At 41.5% G+C, this 17,449-nt stretch overlaps 1 protein-coding gene and 1 non-coding gene across 8 annotated transcripts in view; one reads left to right on the top strand and one right to left on the bottom strand.

Annotated features, from left to right (window-relative positions):
• The window catches only part of Fam168b (family with sequence similarity 168 member B), a 32,801-nt gene extending 16,031 nt beyond the window's left edge, over positions 1-16,770 (top strand). For 5 of the 7 annotated variants that reach the window (XM_046463811.2, XM_046463810.2, XM_046463808.2 and 2 more), the window contains 5 exons: positions 7,392-7,427; positions 9,032-9,174; positions 9,271-9,448; positions 11,562-11,691; positions 12,244-16,770. In XM_046463811.2, coding sequence (XP_046319767.1) covers positions 7,392-7,427; positions 9,032-9,174; positions 9,271-9,448; positions 11,562-11,674 — 470 coding nt within the window. In that variant the 3' untranslated portion in view covers positions 11,675-11,691; positions 12,244-16,770. Of the gene's footprint in view, positions 1-7,391; positions 7,428-9,010; positions 9,175-9,270; positions 9,449-11,561; positions 11,692-12,243 lie in introns of all 7 variants that reach the window. The other 2 variants (XM_058585402.1, XM_046463807.2) reach the window with 2 other exon arrangements.
• On the bottom strand, positions 1,336-1,408 carry Trnav-cac (transfer RNA valine (anticodon CAC)). Its single transcript has one exon. It is a non-coding gene; the product is annotated as a tRNA-Val (tRNA).
• Positions 16,771-17,449: the final 679 nt, after the last annotated feature.

Genomic DNA, 17,449 nt, shown 5'->3' with positions numbered 1-17,449 from the left:
ATCAGAATATTTTTGTTTTAAAAGTCACTGTAAGGGGCTGGGGATGTGGCTCAAGCGGTAGCGCGCTCGCCTGGCATGCATGCGGCCCAGGTTCGATCCTCAGCACCACATACAAACAAAGATGTTGTGTCCGCCGAAAACTAAAAGATAAATATTAAAAATTCTCTCTCTCTCTCTCTCTCTCTCTCTCTCTCTCTCTCTCTCTCTCTCCCTCTCTCTCTCCCCCTCCCCCTCTCTCCCTCCCCCTCCCTCCCTCCCTCTCCCCCTCACTCTGTCTTTAAAAAAATAAAAAATTAAAAAAAAAAAAAGTCACTGTAAGGGCTGGGGATGTGGCTCAAGCAGTAACGCGCTCGCCTGGCATGCGTGCGCCCCGGGTTGGATCCTCAGCACCACATACAAACAAAGATGTTGTGTCCGCCGAGAACTAAAAAATAAATATTAAAAAAAAAATTCTCTCTCTCTCTTTAAAAAAAAAAAAAAAAAAAAAGTCACTGTGAAAAATGCAGTTGGACTGGGCGCCGTGGTGCATGCCTGTAATCCCAGTGTCTCAGGAGGCTGAGACAGAGATCATGAGTTCAAAGCTAACCTCAGCAATGGCGAGGCACTGAGCAACTCAGTGAGACCCTGTCTGTAAATAAAATAAAAAATAGGGTTGGGGATGTGGCTTAGTGGTTGAGTATCCCCAAGTCCAATCCTTAGTAACCCCCCCCCCCAAAAAAAAAATGCAGTTGGTTTCATCTGAGTCTTTTAAAGGTTGTTTATTGAGTGGAATTTTCCTCCTGTCATCCTGCATCCTCTGATGTTGACTCCTTTCCGGCATTAATACTCAGGACTCTGTGATTCTTTTGCAACAGTGGTGGCCTGTGTTTTGACATGAGGGCTTGGCTTGTCCTCCACGGGAAGCACCTTCCAAGATTGCTGGGGCAATTCTTTGTGGCTTAGAACACTAGCCTCACATAGTTCATTTTGATGAAAGATGGCAATGGTGTCCTTCTCCCAAATTCTTCTTATTTTATGATTCATAAAATTTTGCCTTTATATTCTATTCATATGTCCATTTCTTTTCTGTCTCCACTATGTCAACCTCTCTTCAGTCCCTAGTTCATATCAGGAGAAAAAATCTTGTCTTGGTCTTCCTGCTCCCAGTTTTTCTGTCCTGGATTTATGTTCTTGCTCACTTAAGCCAGAGTAATGTTTCCAGGTGAAATTTTACTTAATAGTTTTCCCTATCACTATAGGATAAGCCAACAATCTCTATTTTAAACCCCTAATTCTTTCCTACAATGGCCTTGTTTTTATCTTTTTTTTCAGATGACTTTTTTTTTTTTTTTTTTTTGGTGATGCTGGGGATTGAACCCAGGGCCTTGCTCATGTGAGGCAAGCACTCTACCAACTGAGCTATATCCCCAGCCCTAGATGACTTCTTTGTTCCTGTCTTTTGAGACTGTTGTGGAACATATGTTCCCTGGGTTCAATAATTGTTATAATGCTGTTACTCATTGCTGCTTTTTTTTTTTTTTGGTGGTGGTGTCAGGGATTGAACCCAGAGCCTGTGCATTCGAGGCAAGCATTCCACCAACTGAGCTATGTTCCCAGCCCCTCATTGCTGCTTTAATGGTGACCAGCACCCATCTTTTTTTGCAAGACATCTCCCATTGTTTAACTCCTTTTTTTTTTCAAACAGCTCTCTTGAGATATATACATGACATAATAAGTGGGACATATTTGAAATGTACCATTTCATAACTTTTGCTGTATAGTTTATTTCTATCATAGATGGGAATAAACACATCCATCATTGCCAAATGTTTTCTTCTACCCATTTTTAAGTCTCCCAGGCTCCAGGAAGTAATTGGGCTGTTTTCTCTTAACAGTTGGTGAGTTTTCATTTTTTAAAAGTTTTGTGTAAATGAATTCACATAGAAAAAACATTTTATTTTTTTTTGATTGTTTTTTGTTGGCAAATTTCTTTGACTTCCTTATTGTAGTGTGTATCAGTATTTGAGTCCTTTTTATTGTTAGGTAGTATTCTGTTGTATAGAAATACCATAAGTTTGCTTATCTGTTTGCCAGGAATGAACATTTGGGGTATTTGCAGTTTTGAGATATTATAAATGAAATTGCTATGATTATTAATGTACAAGTCTTTATGGACATAAGTTTTCATTACTTTTTGAATAAACACAAAAATGGAATGGCTGGTTCTTATGGCAGGTGTATATTTAACTTTGGAAGAAACTGCAGAACTGTCTTCCAGTTTGGTTGTACATTTTGTATTCCCTTCAGTAGTGTATGAGAGTTCCAGTTCCCCTCCATCCTCAGCAACACTGGTATGACCAATCTTTTTAATTTTAGCTAATCTAGTGGATAGATCTCATTGTATTTTTAACTCTCGTGACAAAAATAATATCAGTAATCTTTTTGTGTGCTTATTTGCCATCCACATGTCTTAGATAAAAAGTTTGTACATATATCTTACTGTGTGTGACTGTTTTCTTTCTGTTTTTAAGGCAGTTGGTAAATTATTTTTTTTTTTGGTACCCAGGGGCTCTTGAACACTGAGTTACATCCATAGCTCTTTTTATTTTTTATTTGAGACAGGGTCATACTAAATTGCTTATGGATTCTTTGGGATTATATAAGTGCACCACTGTACCTGCTTATTTTTATCATTTTAATTCTTTACTTTTTTTTTTTTTTTTTAGAGAGAGAGAATTTTTTAATATTTATTTTTTAGTTCTCAGAGGACACAACATCTTTGTTTGTATGTGGTGCTGAGGATCAAACCCGGGCCGCACGCAAGTCAGGCGAGCACGCTACCGCTTGAGCCACATCCCCAGCCCAATTCTTTACATATTTTAAAGAGATGGGGTCTTGCTATGTTGCCAGTGCATTGAACTCCTAGTCTCAAGGAATCCTCCTGCCTCAGCTTCCAGGTAGCCAGGACCGGGGTTACACACTACTATACCCAACTTGAAAGCACTTTTTTTTTTAACCTTATTTATTATTAAACATTTCTAAATGTACAGAACAGTTGAGAAAACAGTACAGTGAATGCCCATTATACCTTTTGCCTAGGTCTGCCAGTTTGGACTTTGCCCTATTTCCTTTATCTATAAAAGGATGAACATGTCTTTTTTCTTTTTTTGCTGAACTAATTTAGAATTATATTTAGCCTTTGTGGCTCTTGTTTTGTGGACTTCAGAAATTCCCCTTCCTTCCTGGCTTGGTGACTGAGACAGGAGGATTGCAAGTTCAAGGCCAGCTCAGCAACTTAGTGAGAACCTGACTCAAATTAAAAAAAAAGAGCCGGGGTTAGAAAGCTCAGTGGTAAAGTGCCCCTCAGTTCAATCCCCAACACCAAAAACCAAAACCAGAATGCTCCTTTCTAACAAAACAATAAGCATTCATTCTTTAACATTATTACATTTAGAAATGGTAGTTTTCTAATGTGATTTAATTGCTCATATTCACATTTGTCCACTTATGTCAGATTTTAAAAAATAATTGGAAATAAGATCTACTTAACACAAGTTGAATTTAAGGTTGAATGTATGTCTTTTGTCTCTTTAATTCATAACAGTATGCCTAAACTCTAAAAAAAATACACTTTATAATAAAGAGGCTTTATTAGGAACAATTTTAAATTTAAGAGTATAATCTCTACTTACCTGTCACTTGACTTTTTAGCAGTTACCAGCTCAGAGCTTATGTTTTTCATCTATATGCTAACCACATTCCCATTTATTATTATTATTATTATTTTATTTTGGTACTAGGAGTTGAATCCACTGAGCCACATTCCTGGCCCTTTTTATTTTTAATTTTGAGAAATGGTCTTGATAGGTTGGTTAGGGTATTGCTAAGTTGCTGAGGGTGGCTTTGAACTTGAGATCCTTCTGCCTTAGCCTCCTGAGTCTCTGGGATTACAGGCATGCACCGCTGCACCAGGCTCTCCCTTTTATTATTTTGTAAGTTTTCTGTCGAAGGAACCGCTGAGCTAGAGCCAGTCCATATTATTTTGAAGTAACTTTCAGACATCCTGTTCATGTTTTTTTTTTTTTTTCCCTTCTACTCATGTTTTTTAATATTATCTTTAAAAGACAAAATGTATAACTATAATATATATCATTTTTACATCCAAAAAATAATTCTTTAATAATACTCAAAATCACAATCAGTGTTCATATTTCTAGTTGCCCCATCTATGTCATGAATTTTAAAAAAACTGCACCAAGATGAAAGGGGGCCATATTCGTTTGAAAATCAGGTAGTGCTAGAAATTATGAATGTGATTCTCAGACTTAAAAGTCTAGCATTTGATATCAAATTGTGACACAGAAAGTATAATTCTATGAATATTTTGATTGTGATACTTTTTAAAGAAATGGTTAACATTTTGGTCAGCTATGAGTTTGGTGATTCCTAGGAGGACTATTGATGGAGGCCATGGAAACAATAGGGGAGAAACTGGATTTAAGCTATGTAGGAGTCATATTAGTGTTGTTCACCTATGAGTTAACCAGCATTGAGTTTTTCCTGCTATAGTGTGATTGTGGTCCTGAGAAATAAGTAAGGAGGAGTGATTTGGGGAAGAGGAGGATATATAGGATGAGACTCTCTCTTTCCCTGCCTCCCTATCCCAGATCTGGTTTTCCCCTTCTCTTTCTCCCCACCCCTCTCTTTCTCTCTCTTTTGTGATACTTAGGATTCAACTCAGAGCCTCACACATGCTAGGCAAGTACTCTACCACTGACTGAGCTTTGTCCCCAGCCCTTTTTATTTTTTATTTTGAGACAGGATCTCCCCAAGTTGCTTAGGGCCTTCCTACGCTGCTGAGGCTGGCCTCAAACTTGTGCTCCTACTGTCTTAGCCTTCTGAACAGCTGGGATTATAGGTATATGCCATCTTGCCCAGCCCTATTATTCCTTTCTTTGGAGATAGCCCTGCCCTCCACCCTGAGCTGCCTTCTTCTTGCCTGCCAAGACTGCATAAATCTGTGTTGGTGGTCTTTTTGTTTTTTAATGGCTTTCCTCCTTGTGGAGAGGGCTGGATCTTTTCTGGTGACAGGTTCTGGCTCTGTGTTGACACACAGCTTGTGTAATGTTCCCTTGGTCATGTCTAGTCACAGGTGTTCCCACATTGTGCTGTTCCTTGTTTCCTTCTCTGAGCAAACCAGTCTCTTTCTCTTTTTTTTATATTTATTTTTTAGGTGTAGTTGGACACAATGCCTTTATTTACTTATTTTTATGTGGTGCTGAGGATCGAATCCAGAGCCTTGCACGTGTTAGATGAGCGTTCTACTACTGAGCTCAACCCCAGCCCAGCAAGCCAGTCTCTTGTGAGGAATTTCATAAAGCTGTCCTGGGCCACCTCCTGGGAGTGTCTTTGAGTAGCTGGGACTTGATAGCTCCCATACTGCTTTTTTCTTTATAATCAAAATGTTGTGTGGCAGTATATTTGGCATTCAATAAAGTGCACATATTTAAAGTTTTGATGAGTTTTAACATACATAGACCTGTGATGCTATCACTTTTTTTTCTTCTTAGGATGAGCAGTTAGAGAAAGGACTGTTTTTGTCAGTTTTCAGTAACTGTAAATGCCTGATAGTTAGCTTTCTAAGAGAAAAGACTCATGTTTTTTGAACCCAACAGTGTTCTATCACTGAATTACATATCTGACCCTTATTTATTTAGACAGGTTCTTCTAAGTTGCCAAGGCTGGCTTTGAACTTGAAATCCTCCTCCTGTGCCTCCCAGGTCGCTGGGATTACAGGTGTTTGACACCACACCTGGTTTAGCTTGGTTTATAGGGGTTTCGTTTTTGTTTTTGGTGGTAGTTTTTTTTTTTGTGTGTGTGTGTGTGTTTTTTTTGTTTTTGTGTGTGTGCCAGGAATTGAACCCAGGGATGGTAACCATTGAGGTTAACCACTAAGGTACATCCCCAATTCTTTTTATTTTTTATTTTGAGACAAGGTCTTGTTATGTTGCTTAGGGCCTTTCTAAGTTGCTGAGGCCAGCCTCGAACTTGTGATCCTCCTGCCACAGCCTCCTCAGTCTTTGGGATTGCAAATGTGCACCACTGTACCCCACTTGTTTACAATTTTGAAGATCTTAGTCTGTGAAGGATTAGCTCCATTACTCGGGTTTTGAGGTGAAGCAGCACATTATTGCAGAACCAGATGGGCAGAATTCTCCCAGTTGGGAAGCAAAAGAGATGGAGGAGGAGGAGAGGGAGAGGATTCTAAAATCTCCGTGGGGAAGGAGGGCTTGTCCCCAGTGACCTGGACATTTCCGGCCAAAGGCCCAGTTTTTCCAGTACCTTCCAGTAGCACCAAACTGGGGACCAAGCCTTTTGGGGATATTGAAATTCTAAATTAAAGCAGAAACTCTTTAAGTGCTCTTATAGTTGGACTTGCTTTTCTAAATTCTGGAGGAAAATTTGTGTATTTGGTTTTTAACCAAGTTTAAAAGTTGATATATTCAAATTTTGGTACTGTTTATACTTAGAGTTAACATAGCAATTAATGAACTTCAAAAATAATTAGGGAGATCCGGGAGGATCTTTTCTCTCCAGATAGACTAGCTGAGGTTGGGAATCACCTGGTTTGGATGAAGAGATTAAGAATCTGGATGCAGATGGATCTTGTTGGAGTACAACTCATCTCTGGGCCAGCTATTGGGTGCACTGAAGGGATAGCAGTGTGAACACACCCTGGGGAATGCATGAGAAAACCTGACATTACAGTCATAAAGAGCCTGGGCACATACATGGAGATTCTGATGAGGATACTATTGTCATGTGGCTACAGCCACAGTTGACTAGGACTTACCTGGCCCCATGGAGGGAAGCAGAATTTCTTGTGGTTAAAAAGGCCATTTAAAACTGAATTTCCAGGGAGTCTTTCATTCTCTCTCTTTAAAGTTAAAAATAAAATGTGTTACATTACTTAATACAATCCAGTAGTATAATTAAAATGAAAAAATTTTAACTAGATTATGCACAAAAAACCTACATACTAAGTGTGCAGTGGGTGAATTTTGAGTTGCACATTCTTGTGGAACCACTGCCCAAACAATATACTCAATCCTTTTATCATCCCAGGTTTTCTTCACCCTTTCCTCTTTTCTGATTTGTTAAATAGTTGGATTTACTTAGTGTTTGATATATAAGTGGAATAATTTCTGGTGTTCTTTTTGAGGTCTGGCTTTTTTGGAAAGCTTGACATGGTTTGAAATTCATCTTTGATTGCTAAGTAGTGTTTACATGGATGTATCACAGTGTATTTTTTTTCCCTATTGATGAGCATTTGGATTATTTTCCATTTTAGGAATTAGATTGGTGAATGTGTTTTACAAGTCCCATTGTGGACCTGTGTTTTCATTTTCTAGGGGAAATATCTGGAGGTGGAGTTGCTGGGTGCTGTGGTAAGTGTGTTTGTGGTTTGAGATTTTATACTTTGTGACAGTGTGATTGCTCCCTGCCTCACATTACACTGATGGGAATGTGAATGTCATTAGGGTCATGTTAGAAATAGCTTCTGCAGAGGTAGTGTTTACCTGTACTGGAAGTTGTCCTTTCTACTGTGTACCTTGGTGTGTTTGGATAGTTGTATAGGGTTTTACATCACCACTATAGTTGGGTGACTACACGGTTCCGAAAGGTACATGTGCCCCTCTGCCCCTGGCCACAACTGGTGGGTTTTCTATCATTGTGGATTTTGATTTATCTTTCTTGGTGCTTACTATCAGATGCATATAACATGTATTCTTATTTTGGCTTCTTTTGCTTAATATAGTGATATTAAGACTCATCTATGTTGTCTGTTTTCAGTAGTTTGTTCCTTTTGGTTGCTGAGCAGTGTCTTGATGTGTGGATGTATCAGTTTGTCTGTATGCTGGTGGACATGTGGGCTATTTATAGCGTCCTGGCAGTTGAATAAAGCTGCTGTGAGCATAGTAAGCCAGAGGCCCTCTCCGCCAGACCTGAGAGCAAATCTGTTGGGGTAGAGGATCAGGAGGGGAGCCAGACACCTAATGGTCACTCAGTAGATTCACAGCCCTTCTTCCCCATTAGAGGCCTTCACCAGCTTCTGGAAACAAGTTGGTGTCCTGCAGTTCCCAGGACAGGTGGTGTCCTATGATCAGACTATTCTCAATACTGATGGAGTGTAGCTTTTTAGATTTAAAAGCTTTCTTCACTTCCATTCTTTTTTTTAGTGGGTGGGGGTGGTGGTACCTGGGATTGAACTCGGGCAGATCAGTGAGCCGTGTCCCCAACCCTTTTTTGTATTTTATTTATAGACAGGGTCTCACTGAGTTGCTTATTGCCTTGCTTTTGCTGAGGCAGGCTTTGAACTCGTGATCCTCCTGCCTCAGCCTCCCAAGCTGCTGGGATTACAGGCGTGTGCCACCACGCCCAGCCTTTACTTTCATTCTTGGTCTGTCTTTTTATTCCTTAATCTGTTTTATAATCATTTTCATGTCATTTTGGGTGGGAACAAGTAAGTGTGTGTGTTCAATCTGTTCCTTTGATCCAAAAGTTTTTCTACTGTAGGGTGCTAAGCCAATCCCTGATGTTTGATAAATTTCTCCTTTTGTTTTTGCTGTAATACCAGAGATTAGTGTGCTTTCTAAGTTATGTCTTTGTGTATATGTGCTTATTTCTTTATGGTAGATTTATACAGCTAATTGTGGGATTAAAATACATATGTACTTTAAATGCCAAATTGAGTGGCCAGGAAGGCTGTACTAATTTATATTCTGGTGGGTCAGGACAGTATTTAATTTCCTGTTCTTGTGTGAGTATATGCTCTATAGAACTTTCTCCTCCCCCCCCACTTCAGTTGCACACAAAGCCAAAAAATGGAGCTTGGTGCCAGTAGAGGAGAGAGGGGACTGTAGTGGTGTTGAATCTTGACTGTGTTACACTGTTCGTGGTTGAGATGACACCTGCCTCCACCCTACACATGTCCTTCCCCCATGCCTGGCATGGTCCCACATGAACTCAGGCATGGGCTTTTTTGTTACAGGTTACACTCCTGGCACACCTTACAAAGTGTCCTGTTCCCCCACCAGCGGGGCCGTGCCGCCATACTCTTCTTCCCCCAACCCCTACCAGACTGCCGTGTACCCCGTGCGAAGTGCCTATCCCCAGCAGAGCCCTTACGCACAGGTATGCTTGGACATGCCCTGCATGGTGGGAAGGATTGGTTCCATTAGGTCCCAAAATTATGGGACCTTGTGGCAGTTGTCTTCCTTATCCCCACAGCAAGGCACGTACTATACACAGCCACTGTATGCAGCACCTCCTCACGTCATCCATCACACCACGGTGGTGCAGCCCAATGGCATGCCGGCAACAGTGTACCCTGCTCCCATCCCTCCTCCTAGAGGCAATGGGGTCACCATGGGCATGGTTGCTGGGACCACGATGGCCATGTCAGCAGGTGAGTCCTTATTCCTAGTGTGTGTGCTATGGTGCCATAAGGCTGGGGTAAGGTGTGGGAAAGCTTATGAATACTCTGACTCTTGGTTCTAGTTTTTCATGGCTGCAGTTGTGTGAAGTACATCTGATTCTTTGAAGAAGTGACAGTTACCTTTGACTTTAACTCCTTTCCTTTCCTTCCCCTTCTTTCAGTTGAGAGGATACTGGAGTATGGGGTGTAAGAGTTGATGAACCAACTGGCTTCCCTTGTGGAGCATAACTGAACAACACTTTCTGAATTTGACTAAGTCATTTTGTTGGTGAGCTGGATAGTCCATTTGGCAGTAGGGATGTGGAGAGAGTGACCAGACACTATTCCCTCCACCACTGTGAGCATATAAAACTTGAGGAGGAACACTTTGTGGGCTGGCCCTCTTCATATTTCCCTTTAGTGTGATCTGGCTTCATAGGTCAAGTTAAGTTAATGGGCAAGATTTCAGTGTATCTAGGAATGCTGGTCTGGTGTTAATAGAAGTAACAGCTACTTGCACAGATCTTTCGGCTTATCTGCTTTACTTCCCCAGTCCTCTTCTAAGTCAGGAGAACAAACCAAGGGCAGAAGAGACCACTAGGCTAGAGTAGGCATGTCTCTGTGGACCCATGGAAGCCCTGGGGCTTGATTTGCTATTTAGGGATTAAGTTACCTGCTGGTCTTTAAGGGTTGATGGCCCATGATTGGAATTTCACTTCTCTACCTTCCAACTTCAGTGTAAGGAAATTCTACCAAAGAGAAGGCTTTTTGGGATACTGTGTATTTCTGACCTTAATGTCCATTTTATTTGGCTTTCCTGTACTTTTCTGTCAAAGCAGAGAAGACTGTGACATAGACAGAAGCTGTGTCCTGGAGGCCATGGTGGGCAGGGTGAGCACAGGCAACAGGGAGTAATGGCATTAGGTTTGAGGAGTGTTGACCTCAAAAGAATTCAGATAGTCCCTGAATTTTTTTGTAGTTATAGGAAAAATACATTTTCGAAATGTTCTCAGAAGCTCATGTAGTTTGGAAATCCCACTTCACATTTCTCTTTTTTTTTCACCCTTTTAATAATTTTTCCATAATTTTATATATTGTTAAGTCTATTCACATTGGTATTCGTCTTGCAAATCTGAATATCCTGTATGTGTTAAATACCTATACTCCATTAAACTGTTATACACCTGCTCTCTAGCTCTGTTAGTTACCATTTTGTTTTGTCTCTGAGTTTGATAACTCTTAAATACTCTCATCGAAATGGGACCATCTACAATATTTGTCCTTTTGTCACGTAACATAATGTTCTTAATTAAGGTTCACCTGTGTTGTATATATGAGAATTTTCTGTTTAAGTCTGATAATACTATTTAAAATGTTTGTAAAAGCCTGGGGCAGTTGCGTGCACACCTGTTCTCAGTGACTTGGGAGGATCACAACTTTGTGAGGCCCTGTCTCAAAATATAAAAAGAACTGGATGTGGGTTGGAGATATATCAGTTAGTAGAGTGCTTGCCTTTCATGCACATGCTCCTGGGTTCAATCCCCAGCGCCACAAAAACAAAACTGGATGTATCTTTGTGGTAAAGCACTCCTGGGTTCAATCTGCAGAACCAAAAAAATGGGTGGGGGTTCTTCTGACCCACGAAAAGTTTTCTGAATGTTCTGTAAAGATAGACCCAAAGCCTTTTTATATATTCTTTTAAATTTTTTTGGCAGTACTGAAGCACTCTTAACACAGAGCTATATCTCCAGCCCTTTTAATTTAATTTTGAGACAGGGTCTCACCAAGTTGCCCATTCTAGTCTTGAACTTGTGATCCTCCTTGCATTAGCCTCCTAAGTAGCAGGGATTACAAGTATGCACCACCACAGTTGGTGGCACAAGCCCTTTTACAGACATGTTATCAAATATCTTTCAGCTCTTTTGGGGGTGATCTGATTAGAGTTCTGACTTTATTCTGAGTCAGGACTGTGCCCTCTTCCAAGGTGCCTGTCTCTTCGCAAAGGCCTACATGCCTACATGTCAGTGACAGCGTGGAGTCACACTGGAGTTGGTATATAGCATGTAGACCTGCTTTTTGGGTGATGTGCTGCTCTTTCTTCCAGGTACCCTTCTGACTGCCCATTCCCCAACTCCTGTTGCCCCTCACCCAGTCACTGTGCCCACGTATCGGGCTCCAGGAACACCCACCTACAGCTATGTGCCCCCTCAGTGGTGATCACCCTGCAAATAAATGTAAGTGATCAGTGAAGGCTCACTGGGCCCTGGCAATAGTGCATTTCTCTGTGGAGGATGACAAACCTACCTCATGTTTTAAGCACAAAGGAAAAAAATGCACCTGACCTTTGATCTAAGAGCAATTGTAGTTTTTTTTTTTTTTTAAGTTGCAGATGGACACAATACCTTTATTTCATGTTTTATCTGGTGCTGAAGATCAAACCCAGTGCCTCTTACATGCTAGGCAAGCGCTCTATACTGAGCCACAACCCCATTATGTTTTTGATCTTCCTGGAACTCCATAAAGAGAAGGAAACCATTTGAGTAGTTACTATTTACACTGCATCTATATTCTTACCTGGAATATGCTTGCATCCCCCTCTTGCCTGTTGCAGGAGATAGAGTTCTGGTTGTAACTGGGGGGGTCTCTGTGAGGTGGGTGGGAATCAGGTCCAGCACCTTTGTGCCCTGCTGCCCTTTTTGACCCTATTGGATCTTGTCCTTTTGTAGTTTTTGGAACAGTGGTGGCAGAAGAACTCTGTATGACTGTGTACCTTTCATTCTTTCTAGGTTTGCGGATGGAGCTGTGCAGTCACATCATTGAGGTTCCACAGCTGGTGCTGCAGGCCTTGTGCCTCCAACCAGGACTTTCTTCTTAATGCTCTCACACTTAGCTAAATACGACTGTCCCGGTCCAGCAGGTCCCAGCGCCGTTAGTCTCCAGCTAACTCCGTGGGTTGGTCTTAAAGCAAATCCTGTTTTGTGGACTTGCCTGGCAATTTTTTAGCTAACTGTAATGATAAAAAGGGAGTATTAATCTATTCTGAATCATATCTAGTTGAATGCATGTTTAAAAAAAAAACAAACACAAAAACAAAGCTTGCTCAATCTACCTGCAGTGACTGATGCAAAACCATCTTATGCAAAACCCAAAGGAATGGAAACATATTTTACAACTGTTTCACTAATGCACTGTTGTATGCAAAGTCTTAAAGTTATAAGTGTTAAAGTGAATATGTTCATAGAGCATACCTGAAATACCTTAGGTGATTCTTCAACCTTTTGGGGTTGATGTAGGTTGCCGCTTCTGGATGTGGACTTTAGTTTTCAGCGATCTGTTTCTTTGGCACTGACTGCATGGGAGGGAGCTGCAGGGATGGGGAGAGAGTGGGCGGGCCACTGTGGTTTGGGATTAGCCAATTAGTGGGCATCCCTTTCTTTCTGTGTAGGCTTGGCAGGGTCCAGGGAAAGGGGACATGCTTCAAGACCATCATGGAAGATTAGAGTTGTGTGGTCAGTATAGTTAGGGGAAAAGGGGTTTTCTACATATCAGCAAAACAATTTTCCTTGCCATCTAAATTTCCATTACACTGTTCTCTTACAGAGAAGGAAGATTTTTTTGTATATCTTTATTGAAAAAGTCCTGAGTAGAACTAAATTGTCTTCCTAGGATGGAAGATATGTGAAACACTTGGATGAGGTATTGCCTTCTGGTTTATTTAGCTTAGAAAATCATTCCAATCGCCCGCTTCCCCAGAAATGTTTGAAGTCAGTTGAAAACTTATAGGCATTGGTCCCCACACCCTGCTCCCAAGGAATGGCAAAGACTTCAGCTGTATGTTATAGAGAAAGTTGTATATTTAAGAATGATTTAAAGGGAACAAAACTTTATTTAAAATTCCTCATGTTTCTTGTAGAGAGGCAAGGCTGTGGGTATGTCTGATAATGTAGAATCATGTAGCTTGTCTTGGAGTAGTCCACCTGATTGTGACCAGCTGGAGGAGATTTATAGGGTTGGTGTCCGTGGTCTGTGAGCCTCTTCTGCCATCTCATCTCTTCTTGGAGCTAAAGGCACTCAGCACCAAGTGAGTGTGGATGGCAGAAAGGGCCCGGTAGCAGTGGAATGATTTGCCTGCCAGGATCTATTATGGGAAGATTTTTAGTTTAAAATCTGAATATTGTACATAAGAAATCATGAGGACTCCCCCCCCCCCCAAATGCCCAACTTCCATCAGTAGGAGTGCATGTCTGTTTTCAGTGAGGGTCAGAAGGGTGGAGGTATGAAGACTTGCTCTTTTTCAGGGGTCTGTCAGGCAGAGATGGAAGTTCATCCTTTTCCCACCCCATCCTTGTTTGGAATGCTGTGGACTTTGATTGAGAGAGGATTCTGTGCTGCTTCTCAGGCAGCTAGGTCAGGGCTCTGGCACTCGGGTGGAGGTCATTGTTAGCGGTCAGCCTGGCTGGTAGGTGGAATACCTGACCACTGAGCCTTTGGTAATCTTATTTTTTATAGTGCGTACTCTTCATTTTCTTTTTCCACATTTATTTTGTAAGAAGTTTAGGAATATTTTTGCATGGATCATTGTAAACAGAAGATTCCTTATTCCTAATGTCTATTAACATAGAATGTTTACTGATAAGTACTTTAAATTGCTTTGTGAGCACTTAACTTGTGTGTGTGTGTGTTTGTGTGTGTGTGTTTGTGTGTGTGTGTGTGTGTGTGTGTGAGAGAGAGAGAGAGAGAGAGAGAGAGAGAGACATGAGAGACATGTACCCCAGGCACATAATTTGTGTCCATTTCCACAAATATGTGTTGGTAATTGTATTGGTTTGCAATATCAGTAGGGTTTCAGGGACTTAACTGACAGAGAAGGCAGTTTTCCCAAATTGAGTGGTAATATATGAGTAGAACAATATTCATAACTTTAGTGTATGCTTTAACAAAGCCCCACACAAAAATGGAAACATGTACATTCCCTGTGCCTATAAGGGGCAGAGTCATATGCATTCTGGAGGAAGTCCTAAGAAGTTACATGAACTATCTCCAGACCTGTGTGAGGCCGGCAAACACAGGGTGTTTCCACAAGCACTAAGGTGAAGGGTAAAGAAGAGTGGGTTGCATCCCCTTCTCCTGTGTACATCAGCTTAATAAACATTTTGCTTCTCTAAAATTATTTTAAAATCTTTTTTTCCCTTTTGTGAAGTTGAACTAAGAGACTATCAGATACTTTGGCATTATATATCTAGTAGAAATCTTTCCCATTTTGACACTATCATTTCATCAGTTTATGAAATGTGTTGTTAAAGAGAGTTTATCTGTCAGATAAGAATCTGAATTTGAGTAGTACCAAAACTGTCATAGGTTGTAATTTTTAAAACATTCAGTTCTAGTAAAATTAATTAAGGGCTAGAACCTGGGTCAGTATTCTGTTACAGAGCTGTATAATTTGTTATCGCAAGCATATTGTGGAACATTCCCTGAAATTTTGCTTTTTGTGTATGTGACATTCCTTATTTGAGTGTTCTTCAGCTGAATTATTGTTCTTTTTTAGTAACTGAAACAGGCAAACAAAGGACCTAATTCCTGTAAACATGGATGTCATTATGAATATAAAAAAATGTTTATTCTTTTCTCCCCTGAGGTGTGGAAGATGTGTTCATCAGCTTTGTAGCTGCTGTTCCTCTCTGCTCATAGAAATCTAGTTTGGATGTGGTCTGGAAGCTGAGTGTTTAGAATTGAGTTATCTATGAGCTTCTTGATTCTGAGGTGAGGACACCTTTGGGGCCCGGGCCAATCATGGTAACAGGCACATAAGCTCTTCCAGAACCTTTTATGTCTCTTGTGGTCCATCTTTCAAGAACATTCTTGATGATGTGGTTATTAGGCCTATGAATTGCTATTGGGTGACATTTCTTGTGTGCTATGCAAATGTAGTATTCATAGGAGGTAGAGAGGTCCCCAGCCCTGAGCTGGGTCCCTGGCCTCTAGAGTGTCCTGCCCTTCCCCAGCAAGGCATCTATGCTTTGCTTCATCTGGTAGCTTTATCCTGCTGTGACAGGGGAGGTCTAGGAAGTAATTTGCATGTTTATTGGGGGACATGTCAGTGATAGGAAATACATTGGAATGCCCTGGCATCTGGCAGTGTTGTCCCCACGTGGGCTTCGTGTACCCATGGGCTTCATGTGCCATTGGGGAGTGGTAAAAAGCTGCCATGCACCAGCTGTGTAAATATTGGAACTCCTTTACAGAGGGAGCTCAGATGTCACCTCTCCTTTACAAACATTTGAAAACAGTATTACTCTGATTAGTTGGGCCACCTTTTTATCTGGCAGCATTCGCTGCTCTAGCTGTTGTTGGCCTAGCACTGCCCACACAGCCTAGGGTCTCTCATGGGTGCAGTGGCAGGAGGGACAGCAGCTGGTCCTTCTCTCTGGTGCTTTCTAAAAGGATCTCTAAAGTTTAGGAGTGAGGTTGGCTTCAGGGAGAGCAGAGTTCAGCTCTTCTGCCTAGCACATCTCCCAGGTTTATGTCTGTTTTCTCTGAGCTGCTTACTCCACCTGAGCTTACTGAAGGGTGGCTGACCTTCAGATACACTGCAAATGACACTCTGAGGTGGATGTGGCTTTGGTGGAAACTGCAAAGTTGGTCTTGCATGGTTTAGAGGGTTTGTCTCTTTTCCCCGCTCCCAATCATTTGAAAAATGAAAAACATAGGATAAGCAGGATTAAATAAAGTGTAGTCAGTTGGGACCGGGAGAAGAGTGACATCTCTGTCAGGGAGTCCTGATATACTTCAGGCAGGGTGAGATGTCCCAGAGTGGTGCAGCAGGCAGCCCCTTGGCTAGGGTGGCACTATGGGTTCTGGTGCAGAGCGGTGGGCCGTAGAATAAACTAGTTGGGCCAGATCTGAGACTGCTCTTAACAGGGTTGCTGTGATGACCACTTGAAGGAAAGGCCCCAAGGAGGCTCATGGACTGTAACTGAATAGGAAACTGTCCCACACCCCCTTTTTTTTAAATGATTTTTAAATACTGTTTTTTACACTGTTCTCTTGGTACTTTTTTTAAGCTTAAGTCAGCATTGTCTTCCAGTGTTAAGGCATCCCTCGCCTCTGCATTGAACTTACGTGTCAATAAAAAGGAATGGACCATCCATTCTGAGCCAGTTCAATTAGGTGTAAATTCATACTATTTTAATTTTTTATGCAATCTGATGAGTAGATGAGCTCAGATTTAAAATTCTTAAAGCACGTTTATTGTAACAAGAATTGTTATGTATTAATACTGCAGTTTTCAATAAAGATTGACTTGTGTTGCATATTTTGGTTTTCATGATTCTTTTCATTGTAGGTTTTGTTTAGAGGTTGCTTGGCCTAATAGAGAGGTGCTATATCTTTCCACAAGTTAGGAGACTGCTAGGGGTTTGGGGAAGGTCATGTGGTCTTCAACCCCTTGGAGGCAGTGGATTGAGGGACTGTTACCAGGTGGTTTGGGAAGGAGGCAGTTCGGGCTCCTCTTCTGGCTTCTGTAGCCAGGGTCCACCTGGGAAGTCATTCATATCCTTCCCCATTTCAGCAGGGAGAATGCTGAGGCCCAGAAAGATGGTGGACCCCAGTCCCTCAAAGTCATATATGCCAGCTCCAGCTGAGCAGTCAGGGAAGGAATGGACCTCCAGGTCTTGCAGACTGTCCTCCCAGCAATCCTTGGCCTCTGCAGCATTGACCCCAGTCTTCAATAGAGCCACCCCTACCCCATACCTCTGGAATTTCTTGGCTCATGGTATTCCTTTTTTTTTTTTTTTTTAATATCAGGGATTGAATTCCGGGGTTTCACCACTGAGTCACATCCCCATCCCTTTTTATGCTTTTATTTTGAGACAATGTCTAAGTTGCTTAAGGCCTTGCTAAGTTGCTGAGGCTAGTCTTGAACTTGCAATCCTTCTGCCTCAGCCTCCTGAGCTGCTGGATTATTATAGGCACGCGCCACCATGCCCCCAG

The sequence above is a fragment of the Marmota monax genome, unplaced genomic scaffold (assembly GCF_021218885.2).
Source record: "Marmota monax isolate L192 unplaced genomic scaffold, Marmota_monax_Labrador192_F-V1.1 WCK01_AAM20220418_F8-fsc00034, whole genome shotgun sequence".
NCBI classification, from domain to species: Eukaryota; Metazoa; Chordata; class Mammalia; order Rodentia; family Sciuridae; genus Marmota; species Marmota monax.
The sequence above is the reverse complement of the archived record's forward strand: the minus strand, read 5'-3'. Positions and strand labels throughout refer to the sequence as shown.